The sequence below is a fragment of the Protopterus annectens genome, chromosome 11.part0 (assembly GCF_019279795.1).
Source record: "Protopterus annectens isolate FY-2018-M chromosome 11.part0, PAN1.0, whole genome shotgun sequence".
Taxonomy (NCBI): domain Eukaryota; kingdom Metazoa; phylum Chordata; order Ceratodontiformes; family Protopteridae; genus Protopterus; species Protopterus annectens.
In genome coordinates, this window is record NC_056745.1 from 118,019,795 (window position 1) to 118,043,509 (window position 23,715).

At 45.4% G+C, this 23,715-nt stretch overlaps 1 protein-coding gene across 1 annotated transcript in view; it reads left to right on the top strand.

Moving 5' to 3' along the window:
- Positions 1–23,715, top strand: part of LOC122815200 (serine/threonine-protein kinase WNK1-like) — a 1,238,062-nt gene that overhangs the window by 335,278 nt on the left and 879,069 nt on the right. The window contains exon 4 of the mRNA XM_044087494.1: positions 704–861. Within this exon, the coding sequence (XP_043943429.1) occupies positions 704–861 (158 nt within the window). The remainder of the gene's footprint in view (positions 1–703; positions 862–23,715) is intronic.

Sequence of the window (23,715 nt, forward strand, 5' to 3'; positions counted from 1 at the left end):
GGATAGAAGGAAGTATTGTTGAAAACCACAAAAGCATTTTATTTTTGCCTAAAGTCATGTATAGAGAGAAATTTGAAAGGCCTGATTTGTACTTTCTTGGGGAAATTGACAGAAATATATAAGGAGTTAAAAGGAATCTACAGGGTCCAGGTAGGTACAGTTTTCTAACTAATAATGACTCTGGGAATATCAGAATATTTTTTCTACAGGGAAGTGAATAATTGGAATAGCCTTTTTAAACATTGTAGTTAATATGTGATGGAATTTTGAGTTTGTGATGATTGTAAAGCAAAATGTAATGGCATTTAAGTGTTTGTTGTAATTGTAAAGCAGTCCTTGAAGAGCATAAGTATTCCAGTTTAGTTTGATTTGATTAGTAGCTAAGGAAGTATCAGGTATGTCTGCCAAGCTGCTCCTCTTTCTTTGTTTTGACACATTTGTTTTTAGAAAAAACTAAAATCTGGGGTTCACTGTTACCGCTCTGTTTTATATTTTCTGAGTTATTTATTTTGTTCATTCTGTAAGAGTTCAAATATCTTGAAATGAGAACTCTAGATGAACTACAAACTTAGTGTGTTGGGGACCCTTTGTGTCTCCCGTCTGTGCCTTTGCATGTCAATGTTTTAACTCCATGATGTATTCAGTATAGATAGAAGCTTGTGCTCTAGGATATTTAGTATCTTAACTGTTGTTTTAACTCAAGGTACCCCCGAATTTATGGCTCCTGAGATGTACGAAGAGAAGTACGATGAATCTGTTGATGTGTACGCTTTTGGGATGTGCATGCTTGAGATGGCAACTTCGGAGTATCCATATTCTGAATGCCAGAATGCTGCTCAGATCTACAGGAGAGTCACAAGTGTAAGTGTTTCATAATTTTTTTTAGTGAGTTTGGAATGTATTCTTTTTTGTCTGTTACATCCTCAGTTGCAGTATTTTTTTAATGTATGCAAACAGTTTCTGCTGTAGTTCTGGTGAAATGGACTCTCTATGGTATCCTGTGTACCACAGTTACAACTCATTCATGGTTAAACATAACACTATCCAGCAGTACTGGTAAAGTTGCTTTTAAATTACTCTATTTCAAAAGCAAGGTGCTTGTCTGAACAGGCCTATTACTGTAAATTTGAAGATTTAGTTATGGTAGAGCCAAGGGGAGTGAGTTGATTTAACTATTTTTTTTCTCGTAGGTTCAAGGCTATTTAGGGTGAACAGAAGTAGAGTATTAAAAGTTATGACTATTTTGTCTAGTGAGAGAATTTTAGTGTAGACTATTTGAAGGACATTAGGATATTGTTGAATGAGTCTTTGTTGAATTTGGTGAAGTTCCGGGTTGGTTTGAGTTAAGGGGTATTGCTTTAAACTTTGTAAGTTTTACTTTTGTCTCAAACTTAGAAACTGTACATTGGTGAAGTTTAGTTTGAAGATAGGTTTTAATATAAGTAAATCTCATGTGCCTGAAGCATAACCATAGCTAGGTTATCACTTGACTAGTTACGGGGGGGGGTGCCCTTAAAGTATTCTACAACTGTATTAAGCTTACTTCAAGTGTAATATCCAACTTGTTAATGTTAAAACACATCACATTAAGTACTTAAACTGTGACTACAGTACCAGTACTACACTTGTGCCCCATCGGCATCTACTGGTTATGCCTCTTAATGCCTGTCTAGGGCAGCCACCACCTTCACCCCAGCCTATGTATAGCTCTGGACTGAAGGGATAAGTTCACAGGTGCGACACAACTATAACAAACCCGGCGATGAATGTGCAACATAAAAGTACACAGCGGCATAAGTTATAAAATTCAAGCTCATTGTAAAGTACCTATTGCTGGAGAGTGACAATACTCATGATGCCTAAAAATAGGCAAAATTACTGTAAAATGTATAAAATGGTTTTAGGATAAGTAGATGTAAAGGGTGTAAGAAAGCTGAAGGGGCTAAAAAGGGGAGTGAAACATTGTGGCACCAAAGTCCAGAAAGTCTGGAGGAAAGGCAAGTAAAGAGTGTAGGAAGCAAGCCCCAATGCTTTGAGATGGGAAGAAGTGTGGGAAGCTGCCAAAGCATGAATGAATATATTGTCTGAGAGAGCTCCTGTAACACTAACCAGAGGATACTTTTTTGCAATCTGCCTGGCATATTTTTCTAAACTTAATCTTTACTAGTGTCCCCACTCTTGAAGTGACAGAATGTAAGCCACTTATCCAGTAGATTTCCAGAAAGTGGCTGATGCCAGATAATAAAGGCAGAATCCTCTGAAGGCTATAAAATATTCATCATGCGTCATCTGTGGAGAAGTGAGGCTTGCCATGTTTCTGTGCCACCCAGATTTTTTCTGCTTTGTAGGAGTTTGAACATTGCACCCGTTTGCTGTGAAGTTTCTTTTCATGTGTAAAAGTCTGAAGAGACACCCGAGGCCAGCAGATCACAAGCCAGAAACCACACTTGCAGCATTTCAGTTGATTGGGAGAAGGGCATGATGTGAAGCATGGGCATAAGTGCCAGCTCTTCAGCCTAGTCAGCTGCAGGAGAGGAAGAGAAATCATATTGCCTTCCTCAGTTTTTAAGGGTGGTGATCCTTGAGGATACTGAACTTGGGTATTTGAGAGGAGATCCTTTATTTCATCACTGATCAGTGCCAGCATAATTTTGGAATGAATAGTTTGAAGCTGGGCATTTGTCATGTCCTCCTTTTGCTGAGGCCATCCCCAAAATGGCCTTCTCCCTAAGTGAACTAAAAACGTCTCCCTTAACTAGCTTGAGTTTTGCATTTATTTGTTGATGCAGAGTAAAGGATACACCCCTGCCTACTAGTTTAAGTTTGGGTGTCTGGTGGTGGTTGCACCTGCTGTCCCTGACAATTATAGTCCATACCATAGTGAATGCATTTGCCCTAATTACTAATCTGGAGTGGCCTCTGAAACTTCTCCAGTGCATCCTTAGACAGATTTTATTCCTGACCACGGAGTCTCCTTCCTGGTCTTCATGAAGCATGATGCACCAGTGAAGGTAGAGATTACTGTGTACAGCATGATGTACTTGCTATGTTGATCTAGACATTAAACATTCATTAATATGATGTCTATGAACTATCTTCACAAATGTTCAACCCTTCTTTTGGAAGCATACTCTGAGAACAGAGCATTCATCTGAATATCTTGATGTTAAGTTGTCTATCTCGCCTTCGTTCTTGCTGGTTGGGATCAGAGCCGATCCTCTGCTCCGACTCGGCCATCTTCATTAGCTCGAGAGCTGTTTACTGGCTCGAGGCTACCCCTTATCCCATAATACCTAGCGAAAGCTACCCAGATCTCGTTTGCCGTTTCAGCTGCGAGGTGTCGTTTTTCTAGCTCAGGCTCGTATAAAGTTTTTTGTATAACTTTCTTCACTAGAATTCAACCCTTCTAGTATTTTATTATTAACGATGGTCTTGTTTTTTGTGATAGTTGTTTAGCTTGTAGTATCCCTCTTTTTTTCTTGTAGAACTCATTTAACTTGGAGAGTTCTCTCCCACCCCTCCCCCCTACCTCTTCTTGTCAGGTTAGCCGTTTAAGTTAGAGGCTTTTCCTTCTCCCTTTCTCTTATAGGCTAGCCGTTTAAGTTAGAGGCTTTCCTATTATCTACCAAAAAAAAAAAAACTTTAGCTATAGTTTTTATAGTAGTGTGTTTTTTGTAGACTGTATATTGCTTCTGGTTGTTACTGTTATAATTGTTTTTTTCTTCTACTTTCAAGGATGTCAAAGAATCCAAGGTTTCTGGGTTCAAGAAGTGTGACTCATGCTCTCAGAAAATGTCTCTGACAGATGGGCACACTTCTTGCGTCTATTGTTTAGGCGCTGTGCACCTGCAGGACTCTTGTTCTATCTGCCATGCCTTTAGTCCAAGAGTCCTGCAGGAGCGTAAGAATAAGCTTATTCTTAGGGGTCTTTTAAAATCCCAGGATTCACTGGCCAAGAGCTCACAGCCTGTGAAATCCCCTAAATCCACTAAGCCGTCAGCTCCAGGTTCGGAGCCGTCTTCGGTTCAGGATTTACCTTCCATGTTGGTTCCGGCTGGCACTGACAAGACAATCTCCCCGTTCACTCCATCAGAGGCTTCGGAGCCGTGGCAGAGCCACAAGAGGCTTGAGGGTCCCCTTCACTAGAATTGGTGCATTCGGCTCCTCTGTCTCCTTTGCTTCAGAGCGTGCGTAGTCACTGATCCTCTCACTCTTCTCGATCCTCCAGGCTGTCGGATCATGATGTGGAGAGAGTGGTCAGTAGGATGCTAAAGTCACAGGCACTAGCCAAGTTGTTGTCCAGCCCTCCTCAACAGGTATCTGCTTCGTCCACTTCTCTCTTATGTTCCTCCTCCGACTCCAATGAGTTTGGAGCCAGAGTTCGTTGGGGCTTGAGTAGTGGAACCGTCGGCTCCGATAACTCTTATCTCCTTCGGTTCCGACGTCTGCTCCAATTCACTCGGTGGTGCAGTCCATCGAGGGATCTGGGCGCCGTGGCTCCTGCGTCGGCTCTGAGGGGGCGAGTGGCATGGGACCCTTGTCCGACCCCGTTCTCCCTCTCAGAGCTTCGGCGCAGGTGAGCTCTGCTCCTACATCAGCCTCTGAGCAGTCTCCCACGGTGGGGAGAGACTCCTATTTCTTCGGAACCGGAGCTTTCTCTGCATCGTGGCAGGGACGCCTTCGATGTCATGTGGAGTGTGCTGGTCACTGAGTCAGCTCCACTATCAGCCCCACCGCCTCCGTCCCCTGTAGTGCCTGTGCCAACCTCTGCTCCTCCTCCAGACCCCAAGCGTAGGGAACCGATGCTCCAGGACACCCCATTTGGTGTTTCCTGTTCTTGCGAGGCCTCCCCTGATCACTCAGAGGAGCCCCCTTGGAAGAAGTGCAAGAGTAAGCACATTGACTCCCCTGAGTCTCACTTCTGATACAGACTTGGATGAATCTGAAGGGTCCCAGAGATCTCCCTTTGAAGATGTTTCCTTCTCTGACATCCTGGACATGCTCAAGCAGAGGGGGAACTGGAATCCCCTAGCCCCTTCTGAGGATGAGTCTGTATTTCTGGATGCCTTCGGTTCCCGACCTTCCATCTCCTGGGTGTCTCTGCCTTTCGATCCACTTATGACAGTGGTGGCTCGAAAGGCTTGTTCAGCTCCGGATACAGTGGAACCAACTCCGAGGAGACCTAGTAAATTTTATACAGCACCCCAGGATAAGCAGTTCCTTTCGAAAGGTGTCCCTGTTGATGCTATGGTGGTAGCAGCAGCCACCAAAAAAGAGGTAGTGGAGACCTCGTCTGTCCATCCCCCTGACAAGGAGTCTAGGACGATGGACAGATATGGGAAGCGAATGCTCGCTTCAGCGACCTTCTCTGAGGTCACTGAACTACCTGTGTCATTTTACCCGACTTCAAAGGGATCTCCTTAAAGAGCTCGGAGATACCCTCCAAGATCCAACAGCTGAGGGAGCACAAGCCAAGGTAGCTTCCCAGCTAGCGATGCTTTATTCTGTTAACTCCTCCATGAGGCTCATTTCCTATGCAGCTGATGGGGCGAGTAGAGCTGCTGATACCGGGGTGGCCCTTAGGAGACATGCCTGGATGCGGCTGTGTAACTTTGCAGAACCCTTTCGAGCATCCTTCACCAACACTCCCTTTGATGGTGCCTTTCTTTTTGGACCTCAGTTGAAAGACACTTTGACTAGGTGTGAGCAAGAGGGCAAGACTCTCTCTGCAGTGGGAGTCCATTTTTCCACTCCCTATAGACCCTACCCCAAAGGTCAGAAGAGTGGTAAGATGTGGTTCCATAAATCTCAGGGAGCCTTGCCTGACACAAGTAGTGATTTTTCCTCCAGAGGCAGAAGGGGAACAATAACAATAGACGCCGCCGTCATGGCAGAGGGGGTCCGCAGAATCAGGGCAACAGAGAATCCTTCTCTGAGCCCTTTCAGCATCCCTGAAGGGTTGCCCGGCTACTCATCTCTGGAGGTAGTCAGGGGAAGACTTTCACTGTACCCAAAAGCCTGGTGAAGTTTAACACAAGACAGATGAGTACGGTCCGTTCTATCCGGAGGTTACAAAATTCCCTTCCTTCAACCCCCTTTACAGTCAAGGAAGACCCTCCCAGATGTTCCACCCAATCTGAGGGAGCAAGCGGTAATAGAACTTTCAAAACTGCTAGAAAAAAAGACATCCAGGAAGTCCCGGCAGACCAGCATGGATCCGGAACTTACTCAAGGTTCTTTTTAGTACCAAAAAAAACAGGGGACTGGAGACCGATTCTGGATCTTAGCAGACTAAACAGGTCTGTGCAAAGAACGAAGTTTCGGATGGTCACGCTACAGCCCATTCTACCCTTTCTGGGTCAGGACATTTGGATGTGCTCTATAGATTTTCAGGACGCGTACTACCATATAAAGATGGACAGGCGCTCCAGGAGATATCTTCACTTCCGGCTGGGGGCCAGTCATTATCAGTTCAGAGCTCTACCCTTTGGTGTCACCACAGCCCCCAGGGTGTTCACCAAATATATGGCAGTGGTCATGGCTCACCTAAGGCATCAAGGATTCCAAGTGTTTCAGTATCTAGACTGGCTCCTTACTGCTACCACCAGGCATCAACTCAAACAAGCACGGGACTTCACAATCACAATCTGCTCACAGCTCGGCATCACAATAAATTTTGAAAAATCTGCCTTGTTGCCCTGTCAATCTATCACTTATATAGGAGCAAACTTGGACACAAGGGATATGTTTGCAAGGCTACCACCAGATAAGGTGTCCGCAATTAATCAGCAGATACAGGTTCTGATGCAGAGCAAAAGGATCCAAGTCCGGTACGTCCTTCAAACTCTGGGTTCCATGGCAGCAGCCATTCTTCTAATCCCACTGACGCGCTTTCATGAGGATTCTTAAGTGGCTTCTGTTTGCGCAGTGGTCTTTCCAAGAGCTACTCATGACTTACAAGATGATGATCACGGACGCATGCAAAAGGCCTCTTTCTTGGTGGATGGCCTCCCCACTAGTTACTCAGGGCAAACATTTCATACAGCCCCATCCAGTAACCATAGTGACGACAGACGCCTCCCTGATTGGGGGCAGGACAGTCCAAGGCACATGGCAACCTCACGAGTACCATCTGCACATAAATATCCTGGAAATGAGAGCCGTGCTCCTGGCGTTGCAAGCCCTTCAAGACTCTCTTCCTCCTGGGACCATTGCTATTCAAACTGACAACATGTCAGTGGTGTGGTACATCAACAAGCAGGGCGGAACCAGGTCCTCCCCCCTGTGTCGAGAAGCACTCAGACTCTGGCAGTGGGCGATTTTCTCCCAACATTTTCTGATTGCGACGCACATCCCTGGGAGAGCCAACGTCATAGCAGACAGGGTCAGCAGAGCTATTATAATGCCTCATGAGTGGTCTCTGAATCAGAGAATTGCGAATCTCGTTTTTTTGCAAATGGGGACAGCCTTGCTGCGATCTCTTTGCCACCCCCTTCAACAGCAAATGCAGCAACTACTTCTCCCTTCTTCTGCTTCCGGGTCACACATCCAGAGACTCTCTAGTCCATGATTGGCCCCAGGGACTTCTTTATGCCTTTCCTCCATTCCCTCTGATACCCAAACTTATGCAGAAAGCAATATCGTTGGGTTGCAAAATGATCTTCATTGCTCCCTACTGGCCTCGACAGATATGGATGTTCATAGTGTTACACTGCCGCAGTCACTTGGGTTATCCTGCCGTCAGGCGGTCCCTCAGTCAGCCTGAGTTCCAAAGTCTTGGTCCGGCGTCGGTTGCTGTCGCCTCTTCCCTGATGTCAGTGCGACAGGGGTATATAAGATGCAGCTGATGCCATTTTCTTCAGTCTTTCTTGCCGCACGGTGCCCGAAGCAAAAGCAGTTCGCAAGTGCCAGTCGGCCAACTCCTGAGATTTTCATTCCGAATCCAGAACCGAAGTCTTCTACAAAGCTAAGTACCCTGTTGGGGAAACTTTTTCTTGCCTCAGACCAATGTCAGTAAAAGTTAATAACTGTATTTCTTGTGGGAAGCAAATACCTCATAAGGATTTCCATTCTTATTGTATCCCATGCCTAGGCCCAGACTACGACATCACAGGTTGTCGGTTTTGTGCTAGGTTTAACAAGCGCACTATTAAACGTCGGTTTGATTTTGCCCGACATTATTTTGGCAGAAAATTCAATTATACCATGCCGTCGGAACTACCGACGACCGGAATACACAAAAAGTGCAAAGACAAGGACAGGCATCCGAGGCCCAAAACTGACGACGAAGCCTCTTCTAGGCCAGTCACCGGTTCTCCGGTATTCAATGAGGTGCCTTCGCAACCCCTGATGACAGTTACTTTAGAACCTCAGGCCGCCTCTGACTCCCACGTGGAGATGGCTGGGCCTTCGAATGCACCAGACTTGCAGCCTACCGAGACTAACCCTTCAGAGGGATCCGGAGTAGCTGAGCAACCCCGTAGCTTCAGAGGGTGTATTCAGACCTACTCTGTTAACCATTAAATCTTCTGCTAAATCTAAAACTCCTTTAAAACCAAAAGACGACTTCAGCAGAAACATCATGGATCCGCATGAGTGGAAACTTCCCACTACAGCTGCCAAACAGTTCTCTCTTGGCAGCCCCCTTGGGAGGAAAACTGGCACTTTTCTGTCACAATTGGCATATGATCACCAAAGACAAATGGGTTCTCAACATTGTATCTCAAGGTTACAGGTTCCACTTTCACACTCTACCAAGGCTAAAAGGAATGCCAAATCCGCCACCAAATCAATGGGCAGAGGCTCAAAGACAAATTACAGCACTCATGGACATGAGAGCTATTCAAAAGGTACCAACACAGGAGCAAGGACAAGGATTTTACTCAAGACTCTTTCTGGTTCCCAGAAAGGACAAAGCCTGGAGGCCCATTTTGGATCTTTCTTCTCTAAACACTTACCTGGATGTTCCAAAATTGAAAATGTTGACACTACAGCAGCTTCTTCCCATGCTGGGCAAGAAAGCTTGGCTCGTAACTTTGGACCTCAAGGAGGCATACCTGCATGTCCCTATAAGACAAAACTGTAGAAGATACCTTAGAGTCATAGCTGGTTCAATGCACTACCAATTCTCTGCACTGCCCTTTGGCTCATCTACTGCGCCCAGGGTCTTCACAAAGTGCCTGGCACCAGTAATTGCATTTTGCAGGCAGAAAAGAATTCAAAATTAATCCGTACCTGGACGACTGCCTGATTCAAGCAGAGAGCAAGGACATTCTTCTAAAGCATCTGGCGTTTGTAAAAAAAGTTAAGTTGCCTAGGGTACACAGTAAACGAAAAGAAGTCAAAACTAGTGCCCTCACAAGAGATGATATTCCTGGGTGCCAGCTTGAATACAACGGCCCAGATGGCTTATCTCATGCCAGACAAGCAAGGACAACTGACTCAATATTTTCATTTGATGGCAACAAAGACCCAACTCCCTGCAAGAAGAATTCTGCAGGCCTTGGGTTACATGGCATCATGCATACCACTAATTCCATATGCCAGACTGCACATGAGGAAACTACAATGGTACCTAGAGTGTGTCTGGTCTCAACACTGTCAAAGTTTGGAAACAGTAATACCACTAATTCCTTGCCTTCAACAGGAGTTTTGATGGTAGGCTCAAGCATGTCACCTCAACAAGGGACAGCCTTTCACTCAACCCACAGCCAGGCAAACACTGACAACAGATGCATCGGATTACGCCTGGGGAGCACACATGGCAGGAAAATGTATTCAGGGCAAGTGGCCCGCAGAACAAAGGCATCTTCACATCAATCAAAAAAAGATGCTAGCTGTACAAAATGCCCTTATAGCTTTCAAGGAGCTTCTGCATCCAGGACAACTACTTCTAAAGGCAGACAACACCACAGTTATGTGGTACATAAACAAGCAAGGGGGCACTCATTCTTATCCCCTCTGCAGACAAGCCTTCATCTGCAAGCACAATTCCTGCCAGGAGAGAAAAACACACTGGTAGACGACTTAAGCAGAAACATCATGTATCTGCACGAGTGGAAATTACATCCACAAATACTCAGAATGGTAACACAAAAATGGTCTGTTTGCATCCCCAGTGAACTGCCAGCTACAGAAATTCTGCACAAGGACTTACCATCCACAAGCATGGAAAGTGGATGCCCTCTCATTCAGCTGGAAAAACCTACAAGTATATGCTTTCCCACCACTACCTCTCTTCCAAAGGTACTCATAAAAGCCAGGCGAGAAAAGACAAAGATGATCCTGATTGCCCCAGACTGGCCATGCCAGCACTGATACCCAATCTTAAAGAACTTAGCACAAGGTCAACCCTGGATTTTGCCTCAAATCCCACATCTTCTGACTCCGCACAACAATCGGATAGTTCACAGCCAGCTAAAGACTTTAAACCTGGCTGCATGGCAGATTCCTTAGTCAAGCAAGCAATGCCTCTCTCCAAAATTGTTATGGATGTCATTTTGGAGGCCAGAAGGCCTAGCACCAGGAAAGCCTGTTCGGATAAATGGAAGAGATTCTGTGCCTGGAACCAGGCTCACAGCCTTGACCCTCTTGTCCCAAATATTCCTCAGATTGTCCAGTATCTCAGTTAAATATTGTACTAAGGCCTCTCCTTTTCATCCATCAAGATCCACGCCTCTGCCATCTCTGCTCATTACAACACGGACCCACCTATTTTTTCTAATCCTCTGCTAAAACAGTACCTTAGAAGGGCTAAAAACATAAGACCGCCCCGTAGAGCAGCAACTCCAACTTGGGACCTCAACTTCGTGTTGGAAAAATTCACTTTACCTCCTTTTGAGCCAGCTAACTCAGCAGATTTAAAATATGTCTCTTGGAAAACTGCACTGCTCCTGGCAATAACCTCAGCATGAAGAGTTTCAGAATTACAGGCACTAATGGCAATGGAACCTTTCGTCATTTTTCACCAAGACAGGATGTCTTTAAGAACAAACCCTACTTTTATGCCAAAGGTGGTATCAAGTGTGGCTCTAAACCAAACTATTCATTTGCCAACTTTTTATCCAAACCCACAGAATAAAGGGGAGAGACTTCTGCATTCTTTGGGCATACACAGGCAGTTACGCTTCTACTTGGACAAAACCAAAGCTTTCAGGAAAACTGAGCAATTGTTTGTAGCATATGCTGCAGGAGCACAGGGAAAAGCCATTTCAAAACCGACCATTTCAAAATGGATAGGATAGTATACGTTTCTGCTATACACACCATGGGAAAACTATACCTAACAGCATTAGGTCTTATTCTACCAGGGCAACAGCCTACCTCAGAGGAGTGCCTACCAAGGACATTTTGGAAGCAGCAGCTTGGACTTCTGTACATACCTTTACCAAGCATTACCATCTGCCTCTCTACTCTAAATCCAGAGCTGGCTTTGCCACTGCTGTGCTGCAGGGCCTTATAGCCACCCCTAATGCCTTCTAGAACCAGCCACCCTACCTCAGCTTTGGGATTCTACCCAAATGTAATGACTGCAGCAGTGTAACACGATGAACATAGTACAGTTTTGTACCTACCATAAATGTAGATGTTCGAGTGTATACACTGCTGCAGTCCAGGTTACCCTCCCTCCCTCCTTCCCCTCTTACTTGCTGGTACATACCTAACTCTTCTACCCTTTGCTACCTATGGGGAGTATTTGCTGGTAACTGAAATTTTTATTATTGCTTTTCATATGTATGTTTTATTAGCAATTTGCATTGCCTACCTTTTTGGGGGCACCTGACATCTGGGGCAAGAAAAACTGAAGACAATGGCGTTGGCTGCATCTTATATACCCTTGTCGCACTGACGTCAGGGAAGAGGCGACAGCAACTGATGGACCAAGACTTTGGAACTCAGGCCGACTGAGGGACCGCCTGACGGCAGGATAACCCAAGTGTAACGACTGCAGCAGTGTATACACACGGAACATCTACATTTATGGTAGGTACAAAACTGTACTTTTCTGTTCCTGCACAGTTACCTTCTCGATCAACCCTGGACTCTGGACCCAATTCCAGACCTCCTGGTTCATCAATCAGGCGGGTTGCATCAATCCCTAAAAACTCTCCAGCTCACAGCTTGGTTGCTCCACTTCCAGCCTTAGCCAGGCTTCCCAGCATTTCCACAGCAGTCCGTGACATTATCGTGTCCTCTCACAAGTCTACAGTGAGGAAAACGAATGCTAGCAAATGGAAATGTTTTTCTTGTTGGGCATGGACTAGGAATGTGGATCCCTTTTCAGCCCCAGTCCACGAAATCTTGGAATTCCTAGCTCTGCTGTTTCGTTCCGGGTCCGCTGCTTCTACGATCAGGGTACAAATGGCGGCCATTTCTAACTTTCATTTTGTTTTTTCGAACTCTAACATTATGTCTCATAAGCTATGTAAAGCTTTTTTCAGAGGGGCGACTCTTCTTAGGCATCCAGTGAGAGATCCCCCTCCTCCTTGGGACCTTAATTTAGTCCTAACCTCCTTAATGCTGCCCCCTTTTGAACCAGCAGCTTCCTGCTCTATCAAGTTCTTGGAAGATGTTCTTTCTGGTAGCTATTACTTCAGCCAGACATGTCTTCGTACTTCAGGCGCTGTGTGCTCGTCCTCCTTACTTGGTTTTTCTTAAGGACAGGGTTGCTCTGAGGACTAATCCCTTGATGTTCATCGTGTTTCACTGTTGTAGTCATGACTGTAGGGTTCTCCCTTGCCGGCAGGCAGCCCTCGGTCGGCCAGAATCCCAAAGTCTGGGTCCGGCGTCGGCTGTTCAACCATGCTTCCTGACGTCAGAGCGCCAGGAGTACAAAGCTGACAGCCGACGCCATCTTCTCCAGTCTTTATTGCCGTGCGGTGATAGCAGTTCGCAAGTGCCGGTCGGTTGACTCCTGACGATTTTTTCTGATAAACTTCAGTCCGAAGATTTTCTTCTCCACTCAAAGCTAAGTACCCCATTGGGGAAACTTTTTTCTTGTTCCACTCCGATGTCAGAAAAAGTTAGTAATTGTATTTCATGTGGGAAGCAAATACCTCATAAGGATTTTCATTCTTACTGTATTCCTTGCTTAGGCCCTGACCACGACATAGCTAGTTGTCGGTTTTGTGCTAGATTCAATCAACGTACTAGTAAGCGAAGGTACAATTTTGCTTTTCATTACTTTGGTAGGCGCTTTAACTACAAAATGTCGGATACGGTTCCAGCTGCCAGAGTTCACAAATGTCGCAAGGATAAAGACAGGCCTCCGAGGTCCAAATCTGATGATAGCGCACAAGTGGAGCCAGCTTCAGGTTCGGCCGTCGTCAGTGAGGCGCTTTTGCAGCCCGTCGGCCATTTCAAAACCGATGGCCGAAACGGACTCTCATGAGGAGCCAACCAGGCCTTTAAATATTTTTATTGCAGGACTTTCGGACAATGCTCCTTCCGATGGGTCCGGAGCCGCTGTGCAGGTACCGGCTTCCGAAGGGGTTTTCAGGCCTACTCAACTTCTAATAAAGGCAAAGCCAAAGACAAAGGCAAAGACTCCTTCTAAATCAAAGACTTAAACACAGGCCTCTTCTGAACCGGCTCCCAAGTCACAGAAAGTTACTCAAGATGGCGGAGGATTTACTTACTATGATTAGGGGTTCACATCCCCCTCCAGATAAAAGGCCAAGGCAGGATGTTTATTATGATTCCTCTGATCAGGCTTCTGTTTCTTCAGTTTCTTCTTCTGACCAGGAATATTCTTTCCTTCCTTATGAGGATACTGATGCTGAGGAATCCATTCCTTCAGCTTCTCCCCCTGAGGATTTCTCTTTTGGGGGAACTTTGCATGAAATGAGGGAACATTTCCACTGGGAAGGACAGGAGTATTCAGAATCTAAGAAAAGACTGAGGGATTTTCTTCTTCTTCCCCAACATGGACCCCTGGCTATTCCTCCTGATTTGGATATTGTGGATGATGCCTTTTCGGAGGCTAATTTAACCCCTGACTCTCTCCCTCCTGCTCCTGTTAAGCCTGATAGATATTACAGGGTTCCTGATTCCCACCAGTTTTTATACAAGAACCCTTCTGCTGACCCTGAAACAATTTCTCAGGGTCCTAAGGGAGATAAGGCCGCTTCTGCCAAAAATCCCATTCCTACTGAAAAGGATTCTCGATCCTTAGAAAGATGGGGCAAAAAGGTGTACACTTCTGCTACTTTGTCCATTAGGGCTTTAAACTGTCAGTTTCATATGCTGAAATACCAACAATTTCTCTTGTCTGTTTTAAAACAAAAGCTTACTTCCATTTCTGCCTGTGCAGATAAGGAATTACATGACTTGGTGCATGCCACTGAACAAGTTTGGAAGCATGGTTTACACTGTGGATTTGATGCCTTGGAGGCTTCTTGTAGGACTGCTGCCTCCGGTACAGTCATTAGAAGGCATGCATGGCTAAAGGAACAAAATTTGCCTGAACAAGTAAAGGCTAAATTATTGGATGCTCCTATTCAGCATAATGTTTTGTTTGGATCAAAAGCTGAAGAGGTGATTAAAAAGATGGAGGATAAGGCGAAATCCATGCAAACAGTTAAAGATTTCTTACAAGTACACCACCTAGATTTAGCAGGAATTGGCCTTCAAAAAATTGGTCCTTTCCCACTTCAGACAGGCCTCAGAGGGGTAGATATAGACGCTCCAGAGGAAGGTCTCAAACACAAGCTTCTTATAGACCAAGACAGTGGACTGCTTCCACCCCTAGGGGAGGAGAGGACAGGTCACAAACTCAAAGGAAACCAACTCAATGACTCCCTCTGTTGGGCTACAGGAACTTTTTGCCTGGAAGCCCCTCTCTGAGGAAAACTCTCTTATCAAAATTGGACTCAAATAACCCAAGACAAGTGGGTTTTGGATGTGGTTTTAAGAGGTTACAGATTCCATTTTCATACCTTGCCAAGGCCAAGCGGATGGCTAGACCTTCCAAAACATCAGTGGACGGAGGCCTTAAACCAGGTGGAAGCTCTTTTGGCTATGAATGCCATAGAACTGGTTCCACTTTCAGAGATGGGAAAAGGTTTTTACTCCAGGCTCTTTCTATTCCCCAGGAAGCAAAATGCATGGAGACCCATTCTGGATCTGTCGGTCTTGAGCACCTTTCTAGAGATTCCAAAATTCAAGATGCTTACTCTACAGCAGCTACTTCCAATGCTGTCCAAAGATGCATGGATGGTAACTTTGGATTTAAAAGAGGCATATTTACACATTCCCATCAGGCAGGATCGCAGAAAATACCTCAGGTTCAAGGCCAGATCGAAGCACTTTAAATTCTCTGCGCTGCCCTTTGGATTGTCTACTGTGCCCAGGGTCTTCACCAAATGCCTAGCTCCAGTAGTAGCTTACTGCAGACTCAAGGGAATTCAAATTTACCCTTATCTGGACGATTGTCTAATTCAGGCGGACAGCAAGGATGTCTTACTCCAGCATCTAGAATTTGTACAGAACCTCCTCAGGTTCCTGGGATTCTCTGTAAACATAAAAGTCAAATTTGACGCCATCACAACAGATTACTTTTCTGGGTGCTCTTCTAAACACCACAACCCAGATGGCATTTCTGACATCTGAAAAACAATTACAGCTGGCTTCAACTTTCAAAACCTTGGCAACTTTAACTCAACTATCTGCAAGGAAATTCCTGCAGGCTTTGGGTTACATGGCCTCCTGCATCCTTCTCGTACCATATGCAAGACTACACATGAGGAAAATACAGTGGTACCTAAAAAGTGTATGGTCTCAGCATTGCCACAGTTTAGACATACTGATCTCCGTCCTTCCTTGCCTTCAAAAGGAATTTCTTTGGTGGTCCAGGGCATATGCTCTAAACAAAGGGAAACCCTTCCGTCTGCCTCCTGCCACTCGGATTCTAACCACGTTCGCCTCGGATTATGCTTGGGGAGCCCATTTTCAGGGCAACTGTCTGCAGGGCCTTTGGACAAAGGATCAGAAGCACCTGCATATCAATTTAAAGGAAATGTTAGCCGTTCAGAAGGCTCTATTGGCCTTCAGGAATCTTTTACAACCAGGACAACTACTAATACGGACAGACAACACCACAGTTATGTGGTACATAAACAAGCAAAGGGGATCTCATTCCTACCCCCTTTGCAGACTAGCCATGGATCTATGGAACACAGCTCTTGCTTGCAATCTGGATCTTCAAGCTCAGTTTCTACCAGGGAAACAAAACTTCCTGGCAGACAGTCTGAGCAGAAACCTCTCAGATCCACACAAGTGGATGCTGGACACCAAAATATTCAGGATGATAACAGCAGTCTGGGGATGTCCTCACATAGACCTCTTTGCATCCCATCTCAATCATCAACTACAGAATTTTTGCACCAGGTCTTTCCACAGAGAAGCTTGGAAAGTGGATGCCCTGTCATTCAGTTGGAGGAACCTCTCGGGTTATGCCTTTCTGCCTCTTCCTCTTCTTCCACGGGTCTTATTGAAGATAAAACAGGACAAGCCCAAGATGATAATCTTGCTGGCTCCAAATTGGCCTCTGCAGTTTTGGTATCCAACTCTAAAAAACCTATGTCTGGAGCCCCCTTGGGTTTTACCTCAGTCTCCGAACCTTCTGTCCCAACATCAGGGTCAGGTTCTACACTCTCATGTCAGAACTCTCAGCCTGGCGGCATGGTTAATCCAGGGCCTTTGATTTCTTCTTTCCTACCCAAGCAGGTTATGGATGTCATTTTAGAAGCCAGACGTCCTAGCACTAGAAAATCTTATGCAGGAAAATGGAAAAGATTTTGTTCCTGGATGCAGGCTCAGGATTCTGATCCTCTTCTTCCTAACATTACCTTAATTTTACTTTACTTGACAGATCTCTTACATAAGGGTCTCTTTCTCTTCCATTAAGATACATGCCTCTGCTATTTCTGCTCATTATAATACAGACCCTCCCATATTTTCCCACCAGCTCATGAGACAGTTTCTCTGAGGAGCTAAGAACTTAAGACTTCCTAGATCTCCTCCCATTCCTGCTTGGGATCTCAACTATGTTTTGGAAAAACTAACCTTGCCTCCTTTTGAGCCTGCTGCTTCTTCTGACATCAAGTTTTTATCTTGGAAGACCGCTATCTTGTTAGCCCTAACCTCTGCCAGGAGAGTTTCAGAGTTACAAGCTCTTATGGCTGTGGAACCTTATATTATTTTTCATCAAGACAGGGTATCTTTGAGGACTAATCCTACCTTCATGCCTAAGATGGTTTCCAAAGTGGCTTTAAATCAAACTATCCACTTGCCAACCTTTTTCCCCACTCCTCAAAATAAAGGGGAAAGGATCTTACATTCCTTGGATGTACACAGACAACTACGTTTTTACCTGGACAGAACCAAGGACATCAGAAAATCAGAACAATTGTTTGTTTCTTATGCTTCAAGTTCCCAAGGTAAAGCCATTTCAGAACAGACCATTTCTAAATGGATTGCTCATGGAATCAGATTTTGTTATTCACACCATGGAAAGAAAATCCCAGGAAGTATACAGACTCATTCCACCAGAGCTGCTGCCACTTCAGCTGCCTTCCTCAGGGGAGTTCCTACCAAAGACATTTTGGAAGCTGCAACTTGGAGTTCAGTGCATACTTTTTCTAAGCACTACAATCTACCTCTCTACTCTAAGTCTAGGGCAGGCTTTGCCTCTACAGTCTTGCAGGGCCTTCTAACCGCCCCTTCTTCTTTATGACCACTTCCCTTTCTTTCAGCTTTGGGTTTCTACCCTACAGTCATGACTGCAACAGTGAAACACGATGAACATAGTACAGTTGTGTACACCTACCATAAATGTAGATGTTCGAGTGTCTTCACTGTTGCAGTCTGGGTTTCCCTCCCTCCTGTCCCCTCTTATTTTTTTAGTTCCTTTTTTCACCATTCTTCTGAGATGTATTTGCAAAGGTTATGGGACCTTTTTCATTTTGGGACTCCTGACATCCGGGGCAAGAAAAACTGGAGAAGATGGCGTCGGCTGTCAGCTTTGTACTCCTGGCGCTCTGACGTCAGGGAGCATGGTTGAACAGCCGACGCCGGACCCAGACTTTGGGATTCTGGCCGACCGAGGGCTACCTGCCGGCAGGGGAGAACCCTACAGTCATGACTGCAACAGTGAAGACACTCGAACATCTACATTTATGGTAGGTGTACACAACTGTACTTTTCTCCCTAAAGTCTGTTCAGAAAATAACTTAAACCAATCTATAGATCTTCCTGTGTTTTTCCCTATTCATACTAACAAGGCAGAATACAAACTACACCAACTGGACGTTCATAGGCTATTGCGTTATTACCTGCACAGAACTAAAGAAGTAAGGAAATCGGACCAACTATTCCTCTCTTACACCTGGGGCAAACAAGGTCTCCCAGTTTCCAAGGTAACCTTGTCCGGATGGTTGTCGCACACTATTTCTTTCATTTATCAGTTAAGGAATAGAGAGTTATCTATTAAACCGAAAGGTCATTCTACTAGGGCCTTTGCCACCTCTGTAGCCTTCCAATCCAGGTTGCCCATGGATTCTTTCTGTGCAGCTGCCACGTGGGCAAACCATCATACCTTTATTTCTCATTACAAATTGGATATGGTCTCCAGGAGCAGAGCTGACTTTGGGTCCACTGTTCTGAAGAGTTTGTTCCACTGAGCCACCCAGGTTTTTAGGTGCTAGGGATGCTGTCCCAACCAGCAAGGATGAAGGCGAGATAGACAACTTAACATAAAGAAGTTATGTACCTACCATAACTTTCCATGTTAGTTGTCTTCATCTCGCGTTCCTTCTTGCGTCCCACCCTCCATCCCCCTGTCCTAGTGGATCGAGAGGAGTTTTTTTGCGTTTCACTGGCTGTGTGTTCTCTTGTGTCCTTTTTGTCTTAAGAGAATATGGCAGGTATAGTCAACTGATTCTTGACTGATTTATTATGGTATGTCTGGAGTTAGCTATTTCAAATGAGATCTGGGTAGCTATCGCTAGGCATTATGGGAGAAGGGGTAGCCTCGAGCCAGTAAACAGCTCTCGAGCTATTGAAGATTGCAGAGTCGGAGCCGAGGATCCCAACCAGCACGAAGGAAGGCGAGATGATGACAACTAACATGGAATGTTATGGTAGGTACATAACTTCTTTTTTTCCTTCTGTAGTTAGCACTTCCCTGGATGCAAGAACCACTTCTTTCATCTCCTGGAGCTTTATACACCCCTTTACATGGGTCCTACTTGATGGATCTTGCAGCTAAGGTTTATCCTTGGCTATAACCACAGATCTGATGTTAATCTTCTTTCCATTCATCACTGATGGGTTCCCAAGTTGGCCTGTTACCAAGCTCGCTCCAGCCAAAAAACTCTTGAGCTAAGTCTCTACCCAGAATGCCCTTCTCCCTGTTACTTCTGATCTTGTTTGCCGCATAGCTGCGTTTCAGCCGAGCTCTCAGCTAAGAGAAATCGTTTTGATATTTGTGTAAAAATTTTGGATATCTTCATATTTTATTAAGCGATTAGTATTTTGTGTCGTTTCTTCTAACTTTATTCTTTCCTCTCTACCCATTGTTACCTTTGGTAAACTCTCAAGTATCATTGTTGGTACGGCCTTTCTTCCCTTACCCTTGTGGTATTCAATACCATAGATGGTATTGTTTCTCCTGTTTAACCTGTTACCTTTAAACTTTATTCAGGTGTTTCCCTTTTCTTTACATTCAGTGTATTGTTATATTTGTGATTTTTTGGAACTGAGTTGATGTCATTATAATTGGATTATACAGTTGACCTGTGGTGTTTTTCTACCAAGATGTCGAATAAGAAGGGTACTTCAGGTTTTAAGTATTGTACTTCTTGAAAGGGCAAGTTACCTAACAGTGATTCTCATGATAACAGTCTATACTGTTTGGGAGTGCCCACCTTTCGGTGCAGCCTTCATGTGACATTTGTCAGAGTTTCAGCCAACGCACTCTTAATGAGCGAAAAAATAAACTAATTTTGAAATGGTGACTCAAGTCTCCCTTCTCAGAGGCCATTTCTGCGATGGAGGTCTCAAACCCTTGTTCTAAGGACAGAGAGATCCCACTCTGTTCCTTTTTCACCATCGGGTGATCAGTGCATGCCTGGAAAATTAGAGGTCCCTAAGTTATCATGGGAGCATTAATCTGCCTCTTTGGCTCTGACCATCTCAAAACCTTTGATACTGACGCCTCTTTTGGCACCGGTCCTGCCTCCAGCACTGATCATAGACCTTACTATGCCTGTTTTGACTTTGGCACCTATAGCCACTTTGGCTTAGGGCACACCTTCGAGTATGCCATTAGTTTCCATTTTGGAACTGACCGTTTCAGCTCCGAGTGACACTTCGGCACCGAGCGTTGTACCAACCTCACTGGATTTAACTCCTTTACTTCTGGTCTTGAAACTAGAGACTTCGGTGCCAGCAGACCTTGCACCATGGATCCAATACTCCCCCTCCGTAGATCCGTTTCTGGGCCAAGCTTATAGCCCATTCCTCGAGCATCCTGACTCTGTCTGGAGTATCCACTAGATCCACCAGGAGCCTTTTGGAACATGACATGGTGCGTCTTGTAGACCATCTGTTAGCCAGGGGGATTCCCTCATTTTCTAAGAGCCGTCCACCTGCAGGACTTGTGTTATCTTATCCACGGACACCATCTTACACTTCTTCAACCATCTCTGTTCCGAAGCCGCCTGCTCTGACATCCTTCTTGGAGCCCTTCACTCTGCGCCTATGGTGCATCTCACTCAGGCTCTGAGTTTGTCCCTTTTGTCTTTGGTTCCCGCTGAACTGGTCCTTCTTCAATCTGGGAATTGGGTGATGAGTGCGTCGGCCCAGGGTATAGAGCCGCCTCTCTCCTCTGTTCCATCCTCCGTGCCAATGGCTGCATCCACGCTGATCCTGCATGAGGCTGCATCCTTGGGGGTGGGTTCATCAGAGCGGGGTGTGACCCCGATGTTCATCGTGCATACAGCTGCAGTAATCACAGATGGGTTCTCTGCCGTCAGGCGGGTCCTCGGTCGGCCGAATTCCAAAGTCTAGGTCCGGCATCGGTTGTTGTCGCTTTCTCTCCTGACGTCAGTGAGGCCGGAGTATATAAGACACAGCCGACGCCATGTTCTTCAGTCTTTTTTGCCGCGCGGTGCCCGAAGCAGAAGCAGTTCGCAAGTGCCGGTCGGCCAGCTCCTGAATTACGAAAAATTGGAAACCGAAGTATTCATTAAAGCCAAGTACCCCGTTGGGGAAACTTTTCTTGCCTCAGACCGATGTCAGAAAAAGTTAATAATTGTATTTCTTGTGGGAAGCAAATACCGCATAAGGATTTCCATTCCCTCTGCATACCTTGTTTAGGCCCAGACCACGACGTCTCGGGCTGACGCTTTTGCGCTACTTTCAATAAACGCACTATTAAGCGTCGGGCGGAGTTCACCCAACACTTTTTTGGTAAAGCCTTTGATTATAAAATGTCGTCTGAGACTCCGACTACCGTTTTGTCCAAAAAACGCAAGGACAAGGACCGACACGCGAGGTCCTCGGCCCCCACCGACACCATGCCAAAACCGGCTACACGTAGTCCGGTTCTCAGCGAGACGCCTTTGCAGTCCCTGACTACCGACGACACTCCTTTGGCGGTGTCTTCTGTAACCGAGACCGCAGGTACCTCTGCCCTTTCCCAGACTACAACCACTGAAGCCATTGTCAGTGTTGAGCCTCCTTATGTGGACAGGTCCACTTCCCCACCCATGGTGTCTTTAGACCCTCATCTTCCTTTTCTAGTAAGGCCTTCACTAAATCCAAATCAGCCAGGCATCCCAAGAGGCCTGTTGCACAGGGCCCATTTCCAGGCCCCATGCCTAAAAAACAGATGCTTAAAATGGCTGAGGATTTAATTACTCTTATCAGGGGTTCCCAGCCCCCTCCAGACAAGAGACCCAGAGTGGAGGAAGATTCTCCCTTTTCTGATCAGGGCTCCATTTTATCAGAACATTCCGATGTAGAGGAACACTCTTACTCCCCTTTTGAAGATTCGGATGCAGAGCAGTCCATTCCTTCTGCATCTCCTCCTGAGGATTTTTCCTTTGGGAAAACCTTGCACACTTTGAGGGAACACTTCCATTGGGAAGGCCAAGACTTTTCCGATTCCAAGAAAATACTTGGGGAATTTCTTTTGTTACCTCAACACAGACCTCTGGCGATACCTCCTGTCTTGGACATACTTGATGATGTTTATTCGGAGGCTTGCCTTAACCCGGATTCCCTGCCTCCTGCACCGGTCAAACCTGATAGGTACTACAGAGTTCCTAACTCTCACCAATTTCTCTACAAAAGCCATTATGCTGACCCTGAAACCATTTCTCAAGGCCCCAAGGGATTGAAGGCCTCTACTGCTAAGAATCCACTTCCTGCCGAAAGAGAGTCAAGATCCTTAGAAAGGTGGGGAAAAAAGGTATATACCTCTGCCACCCTAGCCATGAGGGCCTTAAATTGTCAGTTTCATATGCTTAAATATCAACAGTTCCTGTTATCACAATTAAGGAATAAAATGTCTCAACCTGAACAACCAGATTTGAAGGAGTTGCAGGATATGATGCATAGTGCAGAGCAAGTGGGTAAACGCACCTTACAATGTGGCTATGATGCCCTAGAGGCCTCAAATAGAGCTGCTGCTACAGGATCAATCATTCGTAGGCATGCCTGGCTTAGGGAACAAAGCTTGCCTGATCATGTGAAAGCTAAACTTTTAGATGCTCCTTTACAAAAGGATGTGCTGTTTGGTACTAATGCTGAGGAGATATTATGGAAAATGGAAGAAAAAGCCAAATCTATTCAAACTGTCAAAGCTTTTCTACAGGTCCAACCACCACATTTTAGCAGAAATTGGCCTTCAAAAAACTGGTCCTTTCCAGCCACTGACAAGCCCCAAAGAGGTAGATACAGACGCACAAGGGGCAGAGGGCAATCACAAGGATCATATAGAGGCAGACAATGTCAAACTCCAGCACCAAGAGGTGGCGAAGACAGTGCACAACAATACAGGAAGCAAACCCAATGACTCTCATTTCCATGCCAAGCAAGTCTCAGCTGGCAACACCTTTGGGAGGAAAGCTGGCATTATTTACAAGAAATTGGCATATTGTCACAACAGACAAATGGATCCTGGACGTTATAAACAGAGGCTACAAATTTCAATTCCACACTCTTCCAAAAATGAGAGGCATGCCAAACCTGCCACACAATCAAAGGGCAGAGGCACAACTACAAATTTCAAAGCTCATAGGCATGAGAGCTATACAAGAGGTACCTACTCACGAACAAGGTCAAGGTTTTTATTCAAGACTTTTTCTGGTACCAAGAAAAGGAACCGACTGGAGACCCATTTTGGACTTATCCATCCTAAACACATTTCTACTCGTACCAAAATTCAAGATGCTCACATTACATCAGCTTCTTCCCATGCTGGGCAAGGAGTTTTGGCTGGTAACATTGGACCTCAAGGAGGCATACCTGCATGTCCCAATCAGACAAAGCTGCAGAAGATACCTCAGATTTCTTGCAGGTTCAATCCACTATCAATTCTCTGCATTGCCCTTTGGCTTATCTACTGCGCCCAGAGTATTCACAAAATACCTGGCATCAGTGATTGCCTACTGCAGACTTCAAGGGATACAAATTTACCCTTATTTGGAC